Genomic DNA, 22,461 nt, shown 5'->3' on the forward strand with positions numbered 1-22,461 from the left:
CAGTATTACATAGCTATTAAAATTGTTATGAAAACTGTATAATACTATATTATGAAAGGGTTATCATTATCATATTATCATGTGAAAATTTTTAAAAACACAAACAAAATTGGCTATTCAGCATGATCACAGCTCCATATAAAACCTTCCCAAACAGAAAAGACAAATGTACAAAAGAAGGTGATACACTGAATATTGAAAATAGTTACCGTAGGATGAAAGATTTTTGATTTTTTTAAAATTTTACACTATGTTTTAAGATAATAATAATAGATAAAGATCTAAGTTTCCTGAATTTCCTAAAATGGGCATGTATTATGTTTTCATCCTCTGAAACATCACTTTAACAAAGAAAGGAGGAAACCCAGTTTCAATCTAGAGATAGGTTTCTAGAGTCAGTGTTTAAAACATAATCACATTAAGTATCCAAAGGCAAAACTAATGTCTTTAATTCATCAATTAGGGTACACTCAGTATGTCTTCGTAATGTTTGTTTTAAAACATTATACTAATGTTATGACCCAGTTTTAATTCCTCCAAAATGGCTTTCATTTAAAAGTAGCACAATGTTACAGATCTTTTCCTAATTAAATAGTAATTTTGCCATGAATTTGAATGTTTATGAGATGACTTAATTCCCAGACCTTCAGCTATCTGCTATTAATGCCAGAAGTGTGGCAAGTAATTTGGTGGATGCCTGCAGCTCCCGCGGCAGCCCAGCTCTGAAGGACTCCATGTGTACCGCACTCTGACACACCCTGCACTGTACCTCCTGTCCCCGCCCGGTTGCCCTGCAGATCTTCTTCCAGGGCCCAGACAGGCTGGAGGCAGCCAGGACCTTAACGGTTTTGACTGCAACCTTCTTCGCTGGTTTACCAAGTCTCACTGCTGGCTCTGTGCTGGTAAGTGCTCTGCAGCCATAGTCAAGTCAGCTTCCACTGAGTCTGGCCAGGAGCCGAAACAACACTGGGGCTTAAAAAAACACTCCCAGTTGAACTGGACACCATCATTAATTATGCAGCCAAGGTAGAAGGAAACACTACACTGGCCTTCACAAAATGGGAGAAAAACATCTCTTACAATAAATCCTTCTGACAAATGCTACCTCTTTAAAGCCATAAATCCTGTAAGAAGCAACTGCCAAAAATAGATAGATAAATAATTGCATGTATCATTTTGCCTGGTAGTTCCAATTTATCGAATTAATGTTAAAAAAAAAAATGCCCCCAATAAGGGGAAAGCTTCCCGGCGGCACTGTTCACAATTGTGAAATTCTGGAAATGGCTGAAACACTCAGCAACAGGGAAACATAAGGAAAACTGCAATTCAGTCATTCAATGGACTATTCTAAAGCCATGAAAAATGACATTATATAACAGCATGTCAGGAAGCTTAGACGCAATTTAATGTGAGACAAGAAAATATAGTAAATGTTCTCTCTCCACAGATTATTAGCATGACAAAATGAAAACCAGATGCAGAGAATAAAAGGCTGGAGAAGGGCTGGCCAAGAGGGACAACAGTGACACATGAGCACAGCTCCAGAGAACACTGTCTCCATCCAAGAACTGCCTGGTGATCCACCAAAAGGGCACCAGAGAGCCCAGGCATGAATCACCAGGGGAAGAGAGGCCTAACAGCTCCACGATGGAAACAAAACCAGGTAAGGGAGACAGGGCGAAGGGAGAAAGAGGGGGTAGGCAAGAGGAGGAGGGCATCTTCCAGCCCCGCAGCAGGAGGGCTTTAAGGAAGCAGGACCTCACATAGGCCACTCGACATTACTTGGGTTGCAAGGCAACAACCTCCTTCCTTCTGCTTCCTCCCTGCTCAATCAAGTCTGCCCAAAGGCAGATTAGTGGTCCCGGGGGTTCTTGGAAAGGGACTGAGTCCCACACTGGGTTGATATAGCGCAGAAGAAGGTACACTAAGGCCAGGGAAACAATCTGTAGTCTGACCTAAAAACTAGGGAAAGGCAGGACTATAGCCAGAAATGACCAGGAGGAATTAACTACTCAGAAACTTACAAAAAAATAGCAGAGGGACACTGGCAGAAATCCCAATAAATGAGGTCCAAATAACCGGCTGCTGGAGGACTCCAGCTGGTTTTTGAGACACACTGAGACTGTACAGATCATGTTCCAGGTATATCTATACCATGTTCCTCTGGGCCCTCAAAGTCCTAGAGGAGCCTCAGAGGCCACCACTGGGCAAAGGCTCCACTGGGTTTCTTTGCCATATTGAATGGGGCCACCCTGTAAAATTGCATATGAAAAAAAAAGAGTTCTGTTGTTTACATATGGCTTCAAAAAAATTTTTTTTAATAATGACCTATGTGACCAAGTATCAATAAAGCTTTTAGCAAGAAGGTGCCAGTGTCTGGTTTGTGCTATAGAACTCATGGTGGTACTGTTACTAACCCCCAGAGAAGAAGAGAGACCAGAGACTGTGACAACTAGAATCTATACCACCAAAGGGCTGGAAACCACTGCCTGTGGCCAATACTAGCCCATCTCCATTCTATCAACACAGTTTCACAGGAACACAGCTCTGCCACTCACATCAGGGGCTGCTTGTATGTGTGACAGCAGAGCTGAACAACTGCCACAGGGCCCTTGACCCTGCAAAGCCTAAAACATCTTCTTCCTGCCCCTTTGCAGGAAGTTTGATGGCCAGTCTATCTGGTCTGGTCTATATAATCCTTGGACTCTCTGAAGCAAACTGAATTACAAACACAAAGCCCTACTTCTTATCCCAAAGAGAGAGACTACAAGAACAGAAAAAGCAAACGGGAGATCAGAGCAGGTTCCCAGGGAGGCTGGCTGAACTCAGCCCAAGGTCAAAGGCAGAACAAGAGTGTTATGGGCTGAATGTCTGTGTCTCCAAGGTCATCTGCTAAAGCCTTCAGCTCTCAAGTGATGGCATTAGGAGGTGTGGCCCTTGGGAGGGGATGACATCAAGAGGCTGGAACCCTCATGAATGGGATCAATGCCCCCAAACAGAGACCCCTGACAGCTCTCTTGCTCTCTTGGTTCCATGTGAGGACACAGTGAGAAGTCTGCCACTTGGAAGGGGACCCTCACCAGAACCCAGCCATGCTGGCTAGCACCTTGATCTTGGACTTCCAGCCTCCAGAACTGTGAGAAACAAGTTCCTGCTGTTTGTGAGCCACTCAGGCTGTGGTACTCTGCTACAGCAGACTGAATGCACTAAGCCAACGGCCTGGCCCAATGGGCCAAGGGTCACACTAGAGAGAAACAGGTGGATTCACAGAATCACAAACTTTGCACTGTAGAAAACTATCGGAACAGGGCTGGGGCGCTCTTAGGCATCCATACAACACAAAGCAGAGAGTCTTCAGAGTGAGCCTGCGTGCAGAGGAGTGACAGGAACCCTGGGCACTAACCGCACTCGCACTGCTGCAGCTCCAGGGCTCTCCACACCACGATTACAGGAGCAAGGAAACGGGAAGTCCAGGGCAGGTCTTCACTCAAAACCACACACCCTTTCCCAGTCACCCACACTTTCACCACCACGGTTTTCTCTGGTGATAAATGACACTCCATGACCAGCTCCAGTCCTCACAGGATCTCCTTTCATCTGAGAAACAGTCAAATGTCACCACACTCCAGCCACTAGGGCGAGACAGCGGGTCAGTGTTTAAACACAGCCACGTTTACGAGGCTTAATAAAGCTAGCTTACCTTGAGAAAAATGGTCTGCCATGACTGAAGTCTGCCCGGACACGCTGTCTTGCTTCTGTTCTCGGGAGAGGAAGGACTTCTCGGATATTTCATCATCAGACAGCACATGAGAGGAGAAAGGCCCGGGAGATTCGGGTAGAAGACGCTGGTAGTCCACGTTGTGTTCCTCAGTCCTTAATGGTAGGGATTGAAAGACAAACCATTTCCTGCACTAAGATCCCAAGCAGGGCTGTGACATCAGGACCCTCGAGGTTACTTTCCCTTCGGAACTGTCCCGTGTGTGACTTCTGTCAGCCCTTTCATTTCCTTACTACATTAAGCAATGACACTCTAAAAACAAGAAGGGCTCCATGTGCTTGAATCTGAAGCCAAGGAGGAAGGGAAAGTGAAGGGATTGTAGCTGTCCCAAAGTCTGGCTTACAAGAGAGGAAAGGCGTCCGCAGCAGCTGCTTCCCAAGTGCCCACTCTGACGAAGCAGCCTGGGTCTGGCCTGGGCCTCCCGGGCCCCCTCTGAGGAAGGGAGTGCTGTCCTCCATAGAGCCAGAAAGGCGGTGGCTCAGCATAAACCAGCCACTGTGCCCATTTGTAAGTGGCACCTCCCAGATCTGAACCAGGCCTGTCTGGCTCCAAGGCCCCGGGACAATGTGGGATTCTGGCCCAAAGCCATGAAACAGCATTATGGATTAAAAAATCTCAGAACCCTCAAGGTCCCCACACAGGCCCCAATGGCATGGTTCTGGCAATCATGTGGTTATTAACCAGTACTTCCTGAGGACCACCTAAGCCACAAGGAAAAGCAGCCTGAACACTGTGAAAAGCTCCTGTGAATCTCCATTATAGATAAGCTCCTTGATTTAAGCTCCTTTCTCTCCAACTTTCCCATTACTTCTTGTCAGTGGCCACAGTCTCATTATTCATGAGCTCAGACAAGAGCAGAGGACTCCGAAGCTGCAACGCATTCATTAGCAGGTAAACACCAGATGCAGCTCTGCCCAGACAGCCTGATGGATGCTCAGGCTCACCGCGGGCCCACAGGAGTACAGAGTGGGCCAAGGGCAGCCGTTTAATTAGCTTAGGAGTGACCCATGTGAGGGCTGAGCCTGCCACTGACAAAGAGAGGACAGAAGGAGAAGAAGAAATCCTCTGAAATGGAGAGGGGTGAGCACTGGTTGAGGAAGGCTAAAAGGCTCTCCAAACTCGTCAGCTTCCAAAATGATGAATCTGGCCAAGTCTAGCCCCAGCTTGCCCTGCTCATCAACTCCCTGCCTCCTGCAGAAGAGTGTTGGGACAGTCGTCACAGCCTCTGAAGACCAACAGGCCCAGCCTGCCTCTCAGGCCTTGACCCAGGATCCCTGCTCAAAGGGGCCAAGCTTCCCTCCCCTCAGACAGGGACACTCTCCCAACAGCCCTGGGCCCTTCACTCTCATCCTGCAGAGCTCAGCTAAGATGGAGTCTTCCATACCCTCTCCACGTCCTGCCAGTGGGAAGTGATTGCCATCCTAAGGATGGAAGTAGTGGGGTGAACTGGGCGGGGTCTCTGGCGCTACTGCAGGAGGAGAAGAAGTATATCTTTTACATTCATAGAAGACCTGATTAAAATGTCCTCCAGTGAGTTGTGAACCTCCTACGTGCTTGCTGTAAGGATGCTGATGGCCTTGGTGATGACAATAAAATCTAAAATTCGGCATTCCAGACTGTCTCTATTTCTTTATTTTACCCCTAGGAGTCCAAAGGGCCACATCATTTAAAGTGAAAGAAGGTTCCCTCCAGTGTCAATAGCATTCAGAGCCTTTACAAGTAACAGGAGGATGAGACCTTGGCATTTGCTACAGCCACAGAGGCAAGCTAAAAAGGACTACAATTCACATATTGTCACTGCCTTCCAAAGACAATGTAGAGTAACCGTAAGAGCACAGGTGTTCAATTCTGACAGACCCAAGTTCAAATCCTAGCTCTGCCTTTCAATGGCAAACAGGCAACTTGTCAGCCTCCTCACCCTAAAATGGGAATAAAAACGTTCACTTTGTAGGGTCAAAAGTAATAAGTGTGAAACACCTAAGGCAGCAGCTGACACGTACAAATACCCTGCAATGCTGGTCAGCTCCTCTCTCATTCTGAGGACTCTGGGAGTGGAAAGGTAAGACACACCAAGTGGTCTTTTCCAAGTGGAAAGGCAAGTGCTGTAATGCAATTACATGCCAAGTACCAAAACTATCAGAACAGGGCTGGGGTGCTCTTGAGCATCCACACAACACAAAGCAGGAGAGTCTTCAGAATGAGACTTCCTGCAGAGGAAGCAGGAATAACTGGCCCGGGTGTGGTGGAGGAGGGTACAGGGAGGGCTGGTTCACGTTCACTCCAGCCCCTTTCACACTACATGAGGAGGGAGGCAGGGGGCACAGTTCGTGCACAGCTATGGTGGGGGTGGGGGAGACAATGGAAGAGCATGGGGTACACCACAAGAAGGGAACAGTGTGGAGGGGAGCAGAGAGGACCAGTCAGCTTGAGGAGGGCTCAGATTCCCGGTTAGGAAGTCTGGAACTTTCATCCTGCAGGCCCCAGGAGCCAACAGAAGCAATATATCATCTGATTCAAATCCTTGACAGAAATACCAGGAGTGACCTGGAACAAATGAATGGAGGGTTCAGGACACCCTGAGTGGCCTCTTCACTTTGCTCGGCCATAGTCAGTTCTATAGGTATTTATGTCTTAGTTACAAGAAGCAGAAAACTTATAGAATGGAAGGCAGCTAGAATATTAAAAAAAAAAAAAAAAAAAAAGAGGCAAACCCAAACAGAGGTCCCAGAAAGTCTTCTTCTTAACAAATGTTAAACTCACCTCTTCATCGGCTCATTCTGGGGACTCAGCTCCACTCCAGATGATTTTCCTAGAAGCAGAAATAACATTAAGAAAGAAGGAAACCATTTTTTTAAAAAGTGATCCCTAATAATTTCTTGCTCACACATGTGCAGGGGCATTGTCTTGTTGGTTTAAACACTTTTTACAACAAGCCAGATGTTGAAAGTGGGAATCGCAAGAGCACGATGGCGGCAAGAGATTCCTGCTTTATCACTAGGCTGGCTCTGGTTCCAGGGGACAGCACTGAATCCAAAAAGCAATCACAATAGCATCACTGGGTGTAATTCTTTTTCCTTCGCTAAAATTCTGATACTATCAGAACATATGCTCATTATAGGAAATGCACAATAGAATCAAGAAAGCTCCCTGCCCTCCTGAACGCCCACAGACCTGTGACTGGGCTGCCTTTGGTTCTTTCTTCCATGCATTTGGGCAGAGATGATGCTGTAGTGACTTAAGTTTTTCACTTTGTACTTTATTATAAGCATTTTTCCTACTAAATTTGCTTTGGAATCCTCAGCCCTAATGGCCACACTAATATTCCACTGTAGGCACACACGTCATAGTCTGGCAGTTTTTGCCAGTTCCCTATTCAACATTTAGGTCATCTCCAAATTTTCATTTTAATAAATAAATGAAATAAACAGCTTTGTGCATGCAGCTTTATCTGCATTTAAATTATTTCCTAGGAAAGACTCTCAGAACTAAGATTACTGGGCAAAGGAGTGCTCGAGTGAGCTGAAAAAACCACTGTCTGCGGCGGGGAGAGGACGAAAGGGGATGACAAAAGAAAACAGAATAAAGCTCAGAATGTTGTTGGGCGAAAGACGTGCTGCTCTATTCCTGCATGTCATCATTTGCTGTTTGAAAGGAAGCATGAGCCCAGATTTCAAAGAGGCTAACAACTTTATTTTTAAAATACTTCAGAACCCTGGAAATTGCAGACCGGGATGAGCTCTTTGAAGAAACTGACGCATGGCTAAAGAAAAAAACAAACCCTTCTACAGCAGCACTTGAAAAATGAGACTATAATTAAACTGCACCCACACATACAATTTTCAAAACTACTCCTAAAAGGAAAAGTTCTCCAACACCGCAGCACAGGGAGAAGATCCCGAGCTTGTCTGCTTGCTTCATGGCTCGCGGTTCCCACCTACAACTCACAGGCGCCGGCATGGCCAACCGAGCTCACGCTCTACCCTAGCTGGCTGGCCGCCTGGGCACCAAGAGCCAGTGGCACATAAAGGCCTGAAAGCCATCCTCCACAGCAGGGCACTGAAGGGCACTGCACCACCAGGAAGGAATCAGATGGGCCTGAGCGAGCCGGCACCAGGCACTGGGTATGACTCTGGGCCTCCTGATAATCCCTCAAGCACAGCCTTAGCATCTCCGTCGTGCAGCCAAGAAGCCGAGTCCAGGAGGGCTCATGTCCAGCTCTCTCAAGGCACCCCATTCTCACTCTAGCATTACTGAGTTTTCCAGTTCATAAGTAAGGGAGGTGGGGGCAGCCTCATAGCTAGTACCATCACAAAGTGCCCAGCCAAAGTAGTGTAAAGATATTTTGATGTCTTGTAAGGCAGGGAGAGGCTGGCAGACCTCTCAAGGGGGAAAGCCACAGCCGATCCAGTCAGACTCGAAGACCTTGACCGTAAGTCCCAGATCGCAACCCACCCTCATGGGCAAGGACGACTGTATGTTAGGGAATATCTCAATCACCATTTTCATCACATGTCCACACTAGGGCTGCTTCCAACATTCAGCTGATGATAGACTTTGACCCAGTCAACCCCGAGGATGAACCATCTGTTCCAGCCCAGCCTTCCCAAGAGCTTAAGAGTTCTAATGCACCACCAGGCAAACAGCCAGGTGAGACCCCGCTCCACACGCATCAGTGTTCTTCAGTGCACACCTCCCTCAGGACCTCTCAGGGTGGGTACCCTTGGTTTGAGGCAGGCTTTAAGCATCCTGAGTCTCCTGACCATAAACCCATCAAAGACCTCTCCTCCATTCCTAACAAAACCTGTGGCCACAGAAGGAGGTGACCCTAATGCCACCAGCAGCATGGGTTCTCTCTTTTTCAAACAAAGACTCTTTGGGGAACTTACAATAACTCAACAACAATAGAATCCCACATGTTCCCCTATCACAACAGGGTTCTTTAAAACTCAATGACAAATGGTCATTGTGGGATTCAGAGAGAGATCATAACAACTGATGCATTGAATTTCTTGGTGGAAACTGCCTTCACACAGGTGACAGGAAACCATCTGTTAGGCTATTCCAAATGCTTGGGATTCATGTCATGAAAATGCTGCTGCCATCTCTCAGGCAAATCCTATTGCTACATCTAAAAGCTGTGCAGTCTGTGGCAGTGGGGGGACTTCATCTTTACAAATAAAAAAACACCCAGTTGTCCCCTTCATTTCCAAACAAGACCATGATGCAAGACAGACTGACAGATTAACACCCCCTCCCAGTCTCCTCTGCACATTAATCCATCCTGTACACAGCTGCCATTGAAGAAGCCCCCATAGGCCAGAGAAGGTGCAGTCACACACCATAGACTGGCATCTCCAATGTGACCCAAATATTTCTTCCTTTCCATCTCATTAGTAACTGGACACAGGTACCCCGTTAGACCCAGAATACAGAGAAGGCTAGGAGCCATCCTGCCCTTGAAGAGTTCACATCTGAGTGGGAACAATGGACCCAGAAGACAATTAGATGACAATATTGAGATAAAGGGCAGCATGTGGCTGTGGAGGCAAGCACAATCCAGCATAGCTGCCGGGGAAATTTAGGGGAGGAGGAGTGGAGCTATATCTTTGAGGCAGGAAGAACTACTTTATAAAGGTAAGAAAAAGCTAAGGGGCTCTGGGGAGAGCAGATTGCAGGGGTAATTAAAAGCCAAAACCCTCCATCTGATCTGACAGCCTGGGTCATCACGGCCAGCTCCTGAGTGCCCACTGTTTGCCAAGCAGGACACCAAACTCGCTCATCTCATTTAATCCTTCAAGCAACTTTGTTAAGACAGGTGCTCTATCCCCACAGAGGAAACCTGACCCCAAGGAGTAAGTGGCACATGAAGCTGGGGTCTGAACTCAAACCTCTGTGCTGAGAGCCATAGCCGAGTCGACAACAGTCACTGATCTATTTTGTGTCCCAGCCCTCTTGGGGCACTTAAAAGCTACAGACCTTCACCCCAGAGAAAGGTACATACCGCCCCAAATCTTGCAGAATTCCAGACTCCTACAGGGGAGTCCTAGTTTCATGGAGCTAAAGAGGAATTCCAGTTCTCTCCCTGATTAGCATTAAGAAACCATGCTATCATCCTACTCCTTAGATTCTACCATCTAAACACTATGAAAGAAATGCCAAGGACATGCACAAAGATTCCAATTCAGTGTTCTTTATAATAGCACCCAAACTGGAAATAACCTACATGTCCATCTAATGGGGAAGGATTAATTGTGGTACCTTTACACACAAGAATGCTCTTGGGGCCACTAAACTTTAAAGTGTACATTAATATTATTAATGGTGTCATACGGGTTATTTAACTAAAACTTCAGAGAAAACAAAGTGATAAGTTGCAAATAGTTGTGTTTCCATAAAAAATACACACGTTAAAAAGATCTAGGCATGTAAGCTCCAGGGTGTTCATGCATTACCGTGTAAATGATGCAATTACAAGAGTTTAGTCATGTGTTATTCCACAGTAAACATGTAATGTTCTGTATTGATTTTTAAAAGCTGGTATTTAAATTTTGAAGAACCCAAGCCATGGGACTAAAACTACATACTAATTCAGGAACCAGAACCCTTACATGGCATCTAAGAAAAGACCTGCCTCTATGTTACATTTTCCTCTTTACCAAAAGAAGCTGTAATGAGGTTTCTGGAATTTTTAGGTCTTTTGGGGAAGAAAATAAAGTTTTATATGTGTGGCGTCTGCTACTCCTGGCATGCTCCTGCCTCCAGAACCCACAGCAAACAAGAAGTGGGACTTCCCTGGGTGGTCAAAGTCAGTAACTGAAAAGTAAAGCAAGGGGCAGCTCCATGGTGGGGCAGGGTGGCAAGCTAGTGCCAAGGTACGCTCCCTTCTGGCTTGGCACTGCCAGGACAGGGTGAGGGCTTCAGGAAGGAAAGAAACAGGGACACACCTTGGGCCTGGGAGACACAGCTTTGTCAGTCGCCCAGTTATTTCCCCACTAATAAGATGAAAACCAGCTTATCTGAAAGCAGCCAAAAGAGGGTGCATTTTTATAAAGCTAGGAAAAGCCAAGTGTTCTTATACCCTGTGCTCAAAGGTACTGGGGAACTAGTACTAGAAAACTCAGCCTCTGCCAGCTCTTTGGGAAAAGCACTGACGACACCCAGACGAGCAAACCATCCCTTCTCATATCCTGGAATGGAACTGAGCAAACATGGACCCTCTTGGACCACGTGTCGTCTACATAAGAAGACAGAAGAACAGAATCAAATCCTGGTTTCCCCCAAGTGAGCTGTGCCTCTGAGTGCCACTATTTGGTTATGGCTAAATCTCCTAGAAAATAGACTGCTGCAGGAGTAAGATGCCAGAAGCGCTAGGCCCCAGAGAGCCGCCTACTAAGCGATGGCCGTGGCTTCACGTCCATGATTTAATTCAACCCTTAACACAACACTGTGAATTGGGATCAGCATGCCAGGTTCACAGGTGAAGAAATTCATTTTCTCATGAAGTGCTGAAGGTCCACAGCCCGCGGGTGGGGAGCCAGAGCTCTCAGCCCACCCCCGGGACTGCGCTCTTCCCTGCGAGACCCACGTGCTAGATGTGCAAGGACATTCCTGAAGCTCAGTTCAGCGTAAGTAAAACTGGATTCATCCTCCCCTCCAAGGTCACTGTGAAATTTCAATCAAATAACATGCATGACACCAAGAGGAACACAACTGAACCGCCAGCTCTGCCGTGCACTCCATAAACGCTCACAGAGGGGGGCTTCCTCCCACTGGGCCACGCTCTGCTCGGCTATGAAACTGGGATTCACTTGCACACTCTGGTCCCAGCAGACGTGCACTGCGTGCCCTCTACACGGAGGCTGCTTATGTCCTAGTGCTATAGCAGCGGACACATGGGACAAGGTCCGTGCGCCTGGGGGGCCCAGAGCCCAGCAGGGCAAGCAGACTCCCAGGCCAACGACAGGTGGTGGCAAGCAGGAGAGAGGACACAGAGCAGGGCCAGGGGAGAAGAAAGGCCAGCAGTCGGGCGGGATGCTGGCTGTTCACATAGTCGTCAGAGGCCCTTCTCAGAAGGGAAACAACTGGGAAAGGCAAGAACTGCTGAGGGTCACCAGAGAGAAGAGAACCCACAGAGGCCTGGAGAAGGCGCCTCTCAGGCAGACGGGGCAGCTGCAAGGCCACAGCGGGTGGGGAGGGAGAGCCGGCTGGGCTGGGAGGAGGGGGCAGAGCCGGGCAGTACGGGGCCAGCTTAGAAGACACATCTGTACTTTCCCACTGACTCAAAGGAGCCTCTCATTTCTAAGCAGAGAAGGGACATGGTCTGCCTGACATTGTTAAAGGTCGCTCTGACAACTGTGTGGAAATGGACTGTGCTGGGCAAGGGTGGAGGCACAGAGGTGGGCTGGGGCAGCAGGCACGGGACACTAGTGCAAACTGCAGCAAGGGATGAAGACTGGCCAGACCCAGGGCCGCGGAGGGCAGAGGAGCGGGAACTCTAAACGGGGCCCCTTAGAGGCCAGGTGAGCAAAGCCTTTCCCCAAGGAGGGAGCTGTGGACCTGCCAACAATGCTGTAGTCTGAGAGAAGACATGACCACTGAATCTGGCAAAGCAGAAGTTGCTGGTGACTTAACCAGCGCCCTTCTGTGGAAAGGCGAGAATGGTGGAAAGCCCAAGCCCAACGGGGTTAAGAGAGAAAGGGGGACCAGAGAGTAATACCAATAGGTGTAAGGGAGAGGGACAAAGATAATGACTTCAGGCTGCGGCTCTGTGGGAGAGCATGTGCTTAGCTTGCCTGGGGACGGAATCCAGGGCCTCACCAAAAAAAAAAAAAAAGAAGAAGAAGAAGAATAAAAGACTTCAAAAAGGCAATGTGGAAGGAAAGAAGTTTTGACTTTTCAACCATGTTCAGATTTTTCATAAATGAATAAGGAAATTAAGTTAAGAAAGATACAGGGTAAAAACAAAAACCCTAAAATTAAATACAAGTAGAAACAAATAAATATAACTGTATTTCAAATAAATAACATAAGGATACTGTGGAAAAAATAAAACCAAGTAAGTTTTAAATTCAACTCCTGATTATATGCCCTTAGCCTAAAAACAAAAAGAACAACAAACAAATGAATTCTTCTAGCAGACTTTTGTTGTATGGATGAAGCAATTCTGGAACCATCTGCATATGTCATAGAAATGAGCAAATCAGCAAAGAGACTGATGCCACTAGAGCAGGGTTCTCACTGAAGGGGAAGGGAAATGCAAATGAGGAGGTGGAAAGACAAGAAAGAACCAGCCAGCGGGTGTACATGGACTCGGGTAACATTGTGAAGCAATGAGTTTAAAATGAATTTAATATTTACATACACACACACCAGTTCTGTCTGCCTGAGGGCCTGGAAACACACTCTAGTGGCCATCAACACACTCAGCACTGAGTCTTGGATTTTAAATAGCACTCCCCACTGAAAGAAACCAAGCCTACTTGGAGAAATGACTGACTTGGAGAAAGGCACAGTGTAAGAAGACTAATCATCTTTGTTGTGGCTGAAAGGAAGAAAGGATTCCTGAAATGAGGGAGACGTGTCCACCTTTGGAATATGCAATTTAACAATCTGAAACAATTTGAGCATCAACATGAAAAAAAGAATGGGGAAAAGTCCGCTGAATAAAATAATCTATAAGCCTATATTGATAATTAACAAGTAACAAATACAGAAATAAAGGAAACTAATGTAGAATGCATCCTTCTTTTAACTGTTACCTGATAATAAAGGAAGAGGAATGCTGATGTTAGAGAAAAACAAAACCACATTGCCTCAACCATTGTGATATTTGACTGGAGCAAGAATCCAGGAATGGTATAAACTCCTGTGTAAACGTTCAAACATGAATGGCCTACTTCAGGAGTTACAAAGTAGTCCCACCAGCTAGCTGTTACACAGGGAAACATAATTTACAGTGAAGAAACCAGACAGACACCACTGTGGCTCATGAAGGTGTCAATGAAAATGGGAGAAGTGAATCCTGTGCCTTCTTCCTAGGATATCATGAGAACAAAATGTCATCTATGTGACATTCTTGCCAAAGCTGAATAAGTACTCTAATCCAACCATAAATCAGATTATACGGAAACAGCTGGTAATCCCAAAATGAGAGACCAATCTAAACCCATCAAGCACATCAATATCACAAAAGATAAAGAAAGGGTGAGGAACAACTCCAGATTAAAGAGACCACAGAGCCATGTCAACTAATGGTAACATGGGGTTGGGGTGTGTGGCTCAGAAGTATAGTGCTTGCGCAGCATGTGCAAGGCCCTCGGTTCAATCCCTAGAACAACGAAGAAAAAAAAAGTAACATGGGTACTAGAACCTAGATCAGAATCAAGAATAAAAATTTTCATTAAAAAACAAAAACAAACAAACAAACAAAAAACATTGAGATGGGTGCAGTGGCTCATGCCAGTGGTTCTCAGGAGGCCGAGGCAGGAGGAGAGTAAGTTCAAAGCCAGCCCCGGCCACTTAGTGAGGCCTAAGCAACTCATCAAGACCCTGTCTCTAAATAAAATATACAAAGAGGGCTTGGACACTCATACATTGCCAGTGTAACCAATCTGGAAAGTAGTATGGAGATTCCTTAAAATCTTGGTATGGAACCACCATCTGACCCAACTATCCCACTCCTCAGTCTATATCCAAAGGATTTAAGAACAGCATACTACAGTGATACAGAAAAATCAATGTTTATAGCAGTACAATTCACAATTGCCAAACTGTGGAACCAACCTAGATGCCCTTCTATAGATGAATGCATACAGAAACTGTGGTATATATACACAATGGAATATTACTCAGCATTAAAAGAAAATAAAATTATGGCATTTGCAGGTAAATGGATGGAGTTGGAGAATATTATGCTAAGTAAAGTAAGCCAATCCCCCAAAACCAAAGGCAGTATGTTTTCTCTGATAAGTGGATGCTAATCCACTGGGTGGCATGGAACATAGGATGAGTAAAAGAACTTTGGAGTGGCAGAGGGGAGGGGAGGGAAGGGGAGGGGAGGGGGAACAGGGTAGGAATGAGACAGACATCAGTTAGAGCACTAATCTCTAGTGTATATTAAGAACTCAAGAAGCTAAGCACCAAAAAAACATATAACCCAATCAACAAATGGGCCAAGGACCTGAACAGACACTTCTCAGAAGAGGATACACAACCAACAAATATATGAAAAAATGCTCATCATCTCTAGCAATCAGAGAAATGCAAATCAAAACTACTCTAAGATTTAATCTCACTCCAGTCAGAATGGCAGCTATTATGAAGACAAACAACAACTGTTGGCGAGGATGTCGGGGAAAAGGTACACTCATACATTGCTGGTGAAACTGCAAATTGGTGCAGCCAATTTGGAAAGCAGTATGGAGATTTCTTGGAAAACTGGGTATGAAACCACCATTTGACCCAGCTATTCTTCTTATCAGACTATACCCAAAGGACTTAAAAGCAGCATACTACAGGGACACAGCCACATCAATGTTTATAGCAGCACAATTCACAAAAGCTAAACTGTGGAGCCAACCTAGATGTCCTTCAGTGGATGAATGGATTAAAAAAATGTGGCATTTATACACAAAGGAATATTAGTCAGCATTAAAAAAGAACAAAATCATGGCATTTGCAGGTAAATGGATGGCACCAGAGAAGATAAGGCTAAGTGAAGTCAGCCAATCCCAAAAAAAACAAATGCCAAATATTTTCTCTGATATAAGGGGAGTGACTCATGGTGGGTTAGGAAGGGACAGCACGGGAGGATTAGATTAATTCTAGATAGGGAAGAGGGGTGAGAAGGAAAGGGAGGGGGAAGGGGATTAGCAAGGATAAGGTGGAATGTGATGGTCATCATTATAAAAGTACATGTATAAAGACTTGAATTGGGTGTCAACATACCTTATATACAAACAGAGATGAAAAATTGTGGTATATATGTGTATTAAGAATTGTAATGCAAAAAAAGTACTTGTATAATGGTATAAATTGACGTGAACATACTTTATAAACAGAGATAAGAAAAATTGTGCTCTATATGTGTAATAAGGATTGTAATGCAAAAAAAGTAATAAGCTGGGTATTAAAAAGCAAAAAAAAAAATCTGAATCTCTACTATATATCATACAATGGTATATTAGATAATGTGCTACTTTTGACTTTGATAATTGTACCATGGGTGTGAAGGAGAATGTCCTTGACCTGAAAAACTACACACTGATATAGACAGGGGAAGGGATATGTAGCCAACACATCCCTGCAGGGTTCAGAAAGATGATAACGTGTGTGTGTGTGTGTGTGTGTGTGTGTGTGTGTGTGTAGGGGAAGTGGGGGAAATGTAGCAAACAAATGCAGCAAAATGCTAACAACTGATAGCCAAGGGAGGCTATGTGGGATTTCTTATGGTCTCAAGAAAGAAAAAAGAGGTTTATTGCATTAACATTATTAAAATACCTTGCAAATAGCAAAGGACCAGCCTTTCACCCCTTTCTGGCCAATTGGACCCTTAGATATATTTCTTAACTGATAAAGATTTTGTTTGCTTGAACAGGGATTTTTTTTTTTTTTTTTTTTGGTTGCCAATGTCTAAAACTCATGATTTTTCAGCAAAAAAAAAAAAAAGACGACAAATAATGAAGGACAGGGAAGGAAAGACCAATTCTCATCTTCTCTAGAAAATCTGCAAGAACAAGCAACCACATGGCCATGGCTGAGGACAGCACCCATTGGCTGGCTTCACTGATGTACCTCCCCAGTGTGGCCCCAGAAGCATCGAAACTGGACTCCTGGCTTGGACAGTGCAGATTGCAGCCATGTGGAAGTGGCCACTGGAGGGGAAGTGGCCAGTAGTGTGGTTCCGCTGCCACCTGGTCAAGGTCTGCAGTAGGTAACTAACAGTAAGGAGTCACTTCCTTCCGTGCCCATCTAAGAAGTCCCAAATCAATTCCATGTGGTAGTACTCATGTCCCTCAGCCCACTTACCATTGAGAAACAGAGTTTCCAGTCTGTCTAGGAGCTCTGCACACTGATTCAGCTGCTCCTGGAAGCCCTCGGCCACACAGTGATCCACGTCGCTGGCCTGCAGCAACTCCTCGAACGCCTTGATCATGGTGTTCACATGTTGATGGTACATGACACAGATGCCGTGGCTGTCCTTAATCTGCTGCCGCTGAAGGGACAGCTCCCTGGCTTGGGACTGAACTAATGAATCGTATCTGATAAAAGGGGGAAAGAAAATGCTTTTGCCATTTCAGAATTGAATTTTTGTGACCTTAGCACTAATTGGAAAAATGACATAGCAAAATTTTTAAAAGCTTGCAGCTGTACAAGGATATATATGTTAGGAAAAAAATGAAACTGTACAAGGTCACTCCTTTGAGTTCAAATAGCCAATGAATGCTAGAACTAAGATCTTTCTGCAATATTTTTAACCTTATAAAGCCCCCAATTAAAGTAGAGATTGGCAAGGACTCTGAAGAACAATTAGTTTCCATATACTCTTCAAAAACACTATGCGAGATTCAGAAACAAGGGTTAGCAAAGCCACCCAAAATCCTTAAGAAGTACAAAAAAGAAAGTGTATGGCAGGGGGAAAAGCCAGGATTCTCCTGTCAACAAAAAGGTCAGGGAATAATCCTGCTCCAAGCCACCATTCAGTGAGTGTCTAGGACCTTTCAGTCACTGAGAGAAATACTGTATTTGTTATCTGATGAACTCCCACTTTTATAGAAAAGGAAACAGATCGAAAGTTGGAAATGTGGTGAACTTGTAGGATTCTAACCATCTCTAAATGCAAAGCTCTCATGCAGCACTGCCTCGCTCCCGGCCACCAGTGCCATCTTTCCCCTGTGGACCCACAGTGTCGGTAGGTGACAAAGTGGACCATATACACTGTGGCCACAGCAGCCTGGCTCCAGAGAAGCCTGGCAGACACTTCTGTTCACATGTTCCCCTTCCCTCATGCCAGCACTTTCAAGGCCATGAATGGACATGCCAGTATTAAGGATGGGGATCAGTTTAACAGAGGAAGAGGAACATGGGTACCAGAGTGGGACTATGTAGGTCTGAAACCTGGCAACGCTTCTGACCAGTTGTGGACACTCACAGGCAGGTCACAGCAACCTATGTGAGGCTGTTTCTTATCTATAAAAACAAGTTTAGAGCACCTCTTACTCAGGGAACTTTGGAGGATCAAATAAGGGAAGTTCCTAACCAGAGGCCTCACGTATCAGCCAGTCAAAAAAATACAAGCCTCCTTCAACCTCACCGCTTGGGAAGTCTTGAAAAACTCACTCTGCCTCCCGACAATCCAGAACAATGTGTTTGTCTCAAATTAATGATGGATGAAGGTCAACTTTACAAATGATCCCATTTTTGCCATATCTCATGAAGCAAAACTGTATCTATTTATACTCATAAAGCATTATCTTCATGACCTAAGAATTCTTCTCTTTCAACACAGGCTTATTTCTCTAAGATGACCTTAAAGGGTAAAGATATGGAAAATAATTATATTCCTCCTACCCTGCCTAGGACGTCAGTGTTAGTTCCACAGAGCAGCAAAAGCCAATAATACAGTCCAGGAGTAAACACTGCAGTTCAGCCACAGCGCTATAATTCACCCAGCGATTGGTATGAAACCTCTCCCAGGCCCCAACCTGACGAGGGCAAACTTTGCCCTGCCAACTTCAGAAGATTTGTAAATGGTGTTAGTGTGCGTGGGCACCATGTTTGTGGCCTCACATTTGACTTCTCCACGGGCCTGACTGCCTTCCCTATCACACACACCACCTGCCACACAGCACCGTTCCCTGTAGCTCACGAGCTCCCGCCTAGTGGCAACATGGATGGACTGCAGACTTAAGTGGGGAAAAGGCAGAGGTGGAGTGTACCTCGAGGGTGAGATCTCTCTGAACTTATTCTGTAGGTTGTGGATTTCACTGAAGAGTTCCAAGTTCAAATTCTGCTCCTTCTGCAACTCATCCTCCTGGTCTAGCAGCTGCTGCTTGAGGCCCTCTAGCATCCTGCCATCAATCATCTCTGGGGCCAGAGGATGGAGGATTTTCATGTGCTTCACATATCGCACTTGGTGCAAACTGGAAAAGGTCATTTCTTCTTCATCAGTACTGCCCTTGGGCTTATTCAACCCATCTGGGGCCCCTTCTGTCCCACACAAAACTGTAATAATGGCCTCACTGCACTGGGAGTGTTTTTGAAGCTGAAATATGAAATCCCGGTAGCCCGCCAGCTCAGCTTCCAAGTCACAGATTTTCTGTTTTAAGTTTTCCACATCATTTGAGGTACTGATGTTCTCAGATTGGTCAGTCTCAGTCATGTTGCCTTTAACAGAAAGCTGACTCTTAGAACTCAAGTGAGTAGCTACTGACGCTGGGCCCAGAAAATCTTCAGAATTCTCCTTGCATGCTGGTAATATGGGAACATCATCAGACAGACAAATTTCAGGATCTGGAAATCAAATATGTGTATGTCAGCATCTCCTGTGCTACAATCCACATCTGCCCCCCCAGTTATTGCCACAGCAGAACCAAGACAAAGCAACAGCCTCCTAACAAGCATACCTGTCCCTGGCCCTTCCTTCTGTTTGATTTGGATATTAAATATATCCCAATGGCCCATTTGCGAAGGTCTTGTTCACTCGGCTGTGGCTCTATTGGGAACCTTTAGAAGAGGGAACCAGTAGAAGAAAGTGGCTTCACTGGGGACTGCTCCTCCCCTGTGCTTCCTGGACACCAGGAGGTGAGTAGCTTGGCTCGACTGCTGCTCCCTGCCATGACGTTCGCCTCACCAGAGGCCCAAAGCAACGGGGCCAAGCAACTACTCACAGAAACCTCTGAAACCTGAAGCTAAGATAAACTTCTCCTCCTTCTCAGTTGATCTTAGGGTTTAGTCACAGCGATAGAAAACTAACATACCCTTTCACCTCTCAATGCAACCTCTTTCTCAGAAAAAAAAGTTCAAAGAGTGAACATAACCATAATAAACCAACTATATATCAAAACTCATCAGTATCCCCACTCCCTACCTGAGACCTTCCATGATCTGATTCCAGGCAACATTTCCAGGAATATCACCCCACACCAGCTAGGAGATTTTCCAGAAACTGACTATGATTCCCAATGCCCGGTGTGTGGACTCATGCCTCCAACACTTTCACATAAGCTGTGCCCTCTGCCTGGAGTAGCCTACCCTCAGCTCTCCATTCCATTCCTACTCAGTGAACCCTACTTGTCCTTCAGTGCTAGCTCTCATTTTCCTCCCCTGCAAGCCCCATCTCCTAACTATGCAAAAGCCACTCCCCTCCATGCATCTTACACTTATTACCATGACAAAGCACCACAAGCTGGGGGCCAAAGCAGGCACCACAGTCAGCATTTACACAGCAATTAATAACCAGTCTGCATGCTTCTCTTCAGCAGGACTGGGTCCTTTCATCCTCACTTTCTCAGTGCTTAATATAGTACCTAGCACAGGTAGAACTCATTAACAGTCTGGGAAATACTGAGGGACTCTGAGGCAACATTACAGAGTGGTACTTCTATACATCCATAACAGAAGAGTCCTCCTTTCAGCATTGGTGAGTTTCCGGGCGATGCCTTGATGTCCCCTTGAGTGTGAGCTGTTTCACTGACTCACACCAGTCAGGAGCCACTGTCTATTAGCTGGCTCAAATACCAGAGATGCAGCCCAACTGGTTTGAGAAGTGGACTGCAGAACAGAGACAAAGCAGAACTTTGGGGCCAAAGAGCAGGAGAATCACACACAGACTTGCCACCTGCTGGCTGCACCGCCTTGGATAGGAAATTATAATCCCAGAGCCTCAATTTACCCTATATGGAAAATAAGGAAAGAGATGCCTCACGTGGCTGTGTGAGGTTTGAACTCAGGCCTCACTCACAGCCTCTGTCCTTAATCACTACACCATGTGCCTGCCAACCAGGAAAGCTCAAGAAATGAGCACCTGAGTCAGCTGGAGACAGTAGGAAAAACTCATCTTTGAAACCCAACAGATGTGTTTTCTAGCACTGGCTTTGCCCACTGCTAGAAAAGCTGCATGACTTCAGTTGTAGGCTAATTGACCTCCCTGAGCCTCAGTAACTTCATCTCTAAAATGCAAAGGGGTTCATTCACTGTGAAGAGTTGTGTGTGTTTGCTTTTTAGGATTCTATGGAAATGTCTGTGAAAAGGCTGACATGGTGTCTGGAGCAGAGCCACGGAGACCAGCCAATACGAACATCCCCAGAACCACTCAAAGACAGAAGGCCAGGCCCATGGTAGGAGGCACACAAGCCAAGGCTGGCCCCAGGTACTGGGGAGCAGCGATGCAGTCTGCAGCAGGTGACCCAGGACACCTCTCAGAAAATCACAGATGCGTCCTTGTGAGGCTGCATGTTCCAACTGCTGGTTCAAAATCTGTTCCTTATAGCTGTAGGTCCACTCGTCTCTGCTCACAGTGCAAATACTATAAAGTAAACCTTTTCATTTTGGATAACAGCTACCATGTGACCTAAAAGAATTATACAATTTTTGCTGTACAGAGTTGATAGGATAACTTGTTTATGAGGTCCTGGAGGGTGGAGACCAGCATTCATCGGTTTCTCCACTGTCTGGCACAGTGCCTAGGACGGAGAAGATGCTCAGTAAATACTTCTGGCTGAAGAGTATAAGAGCACACACATGAGCACGAGGGACAGACCTCTCAACCAGGCTCTGTTCCAGTGCATCACCCCAATAGATAAGGATGTATCTGTACTACAACAACCTCATTAAAATGGAATTTGGTTCACGGCAAGAAGCAACATTTGCTCATAGAACTAAAGGTTAGTTCCAATAACTTTCATTAAGAAATCATGAGGTAAAGACAAATTTAAGTCCCATAGGAATGTCCCTTTGTGATATACTGTGGTCAGCTCTGATGTCTGGCTACACCCCAAGAATGTCTGGGGAGTGCCCTCTCTACTCACACTGAGACTTCCACTGTAAACTTTTTTCCTAACAATGCAACAAATATAACTTTCAGACACTGCACACTCAATACTTTTGACTTCAGAAACACCCCCCAAAGTCCATAATCTCTAGCGATTTGTGATTTAGCAGAGGCAAGGATTTGATTTACTGGCCCCAAGGCCAGCATTCAGCAAGTCTCACAGCCAGAGCAGCATGGCAATGAGGCTTTGCTGTTCTCTGCTTGGCGACCTTCAGTGAAGAGCCAAAGGAGCTGCTTCCACTGCTCAGTTTAATATCGCCTCCCAGAAGGCCTGGGGCACGGGGAGCTTACAGGCTGTGGCGTACATGTAAACCTGCAGGTTGACCAAGGCCTCAGGACACATAGCTGTGTGCCAGGACCTGGCCTGGGCACCAAGCACCTCACCTAGGCTGTCTATCTACCACAACCCTGTGGAGCACCACTGCCATCCCCATTGTATAGAAGAGGAAGTCCAGGCTTAGGAAGCTTGAGAATTTGCCCAAGGTTCATAACGAGTGAGCGGCAGGGACCTCTGTCAAAGCCTGACTGCCTGCCAATGCATTCCAAAAGCTGCCTCTTTCACAGAGCTCCCACAGCAGGGGTCTCCTGCATTAGGGTGCATGAGTAAAGAGGTAGCTGTGCACCCTCAGTGGGA

General features: G+C 45.9%; 1 protein-coding gene across 4 annotated transcripts in view; it reads right to left on the bottom strand.

The window, feature by feature from the left end:
- The window catches only part of Cdk5rap2 (CDK5 regulatory subunit associated protein 2), a 181,016-nt gene that overhangs the window by 26,304 nt on the left and 132,251 nt on the right, over positions 1–22,461 (bottom strand). For all 4 annotated transcript variants that reach the window (XM_077797085.1, XM_077797084.1, XM_026408635.2 and 1 more), the window contains 4 exons: positions 18,715–19,288; positions 16,805–17,037; positions 6,539–6,587; positions 3,701–3,873 (listed from right to left, as the gene is read on the bottom strand). In XM_077797085.1, coding sequence (XP_077653211.1) covers positions 3,701–3,873; positions 6,539–6,587; positions 16,805–17,037; positions 18,715–19,288 — 1,029 coding nt within the window. The remainder of the gene's footprint in view (positions 1–3,700; positions 3,874–6,538; positions 6,588–16,804; positions 17,038–18,714; positions 19,289–22,461) is intronic.

This window comes from Urocitellus parryii, chromosome 4 (assembly GCF_045843805.1).
Source record: "Urocitellus parryii isolate mUroPar1 chromosome 4, mUroPar1.hap1, whole genome shotgun sequence".
NCBI classification, from domain to species: Eukaryota; Metazoa; Chordata; class Mammalia; order Rodentia; family Sciuridae; genus Urocitellus; species Urocitellus parryii.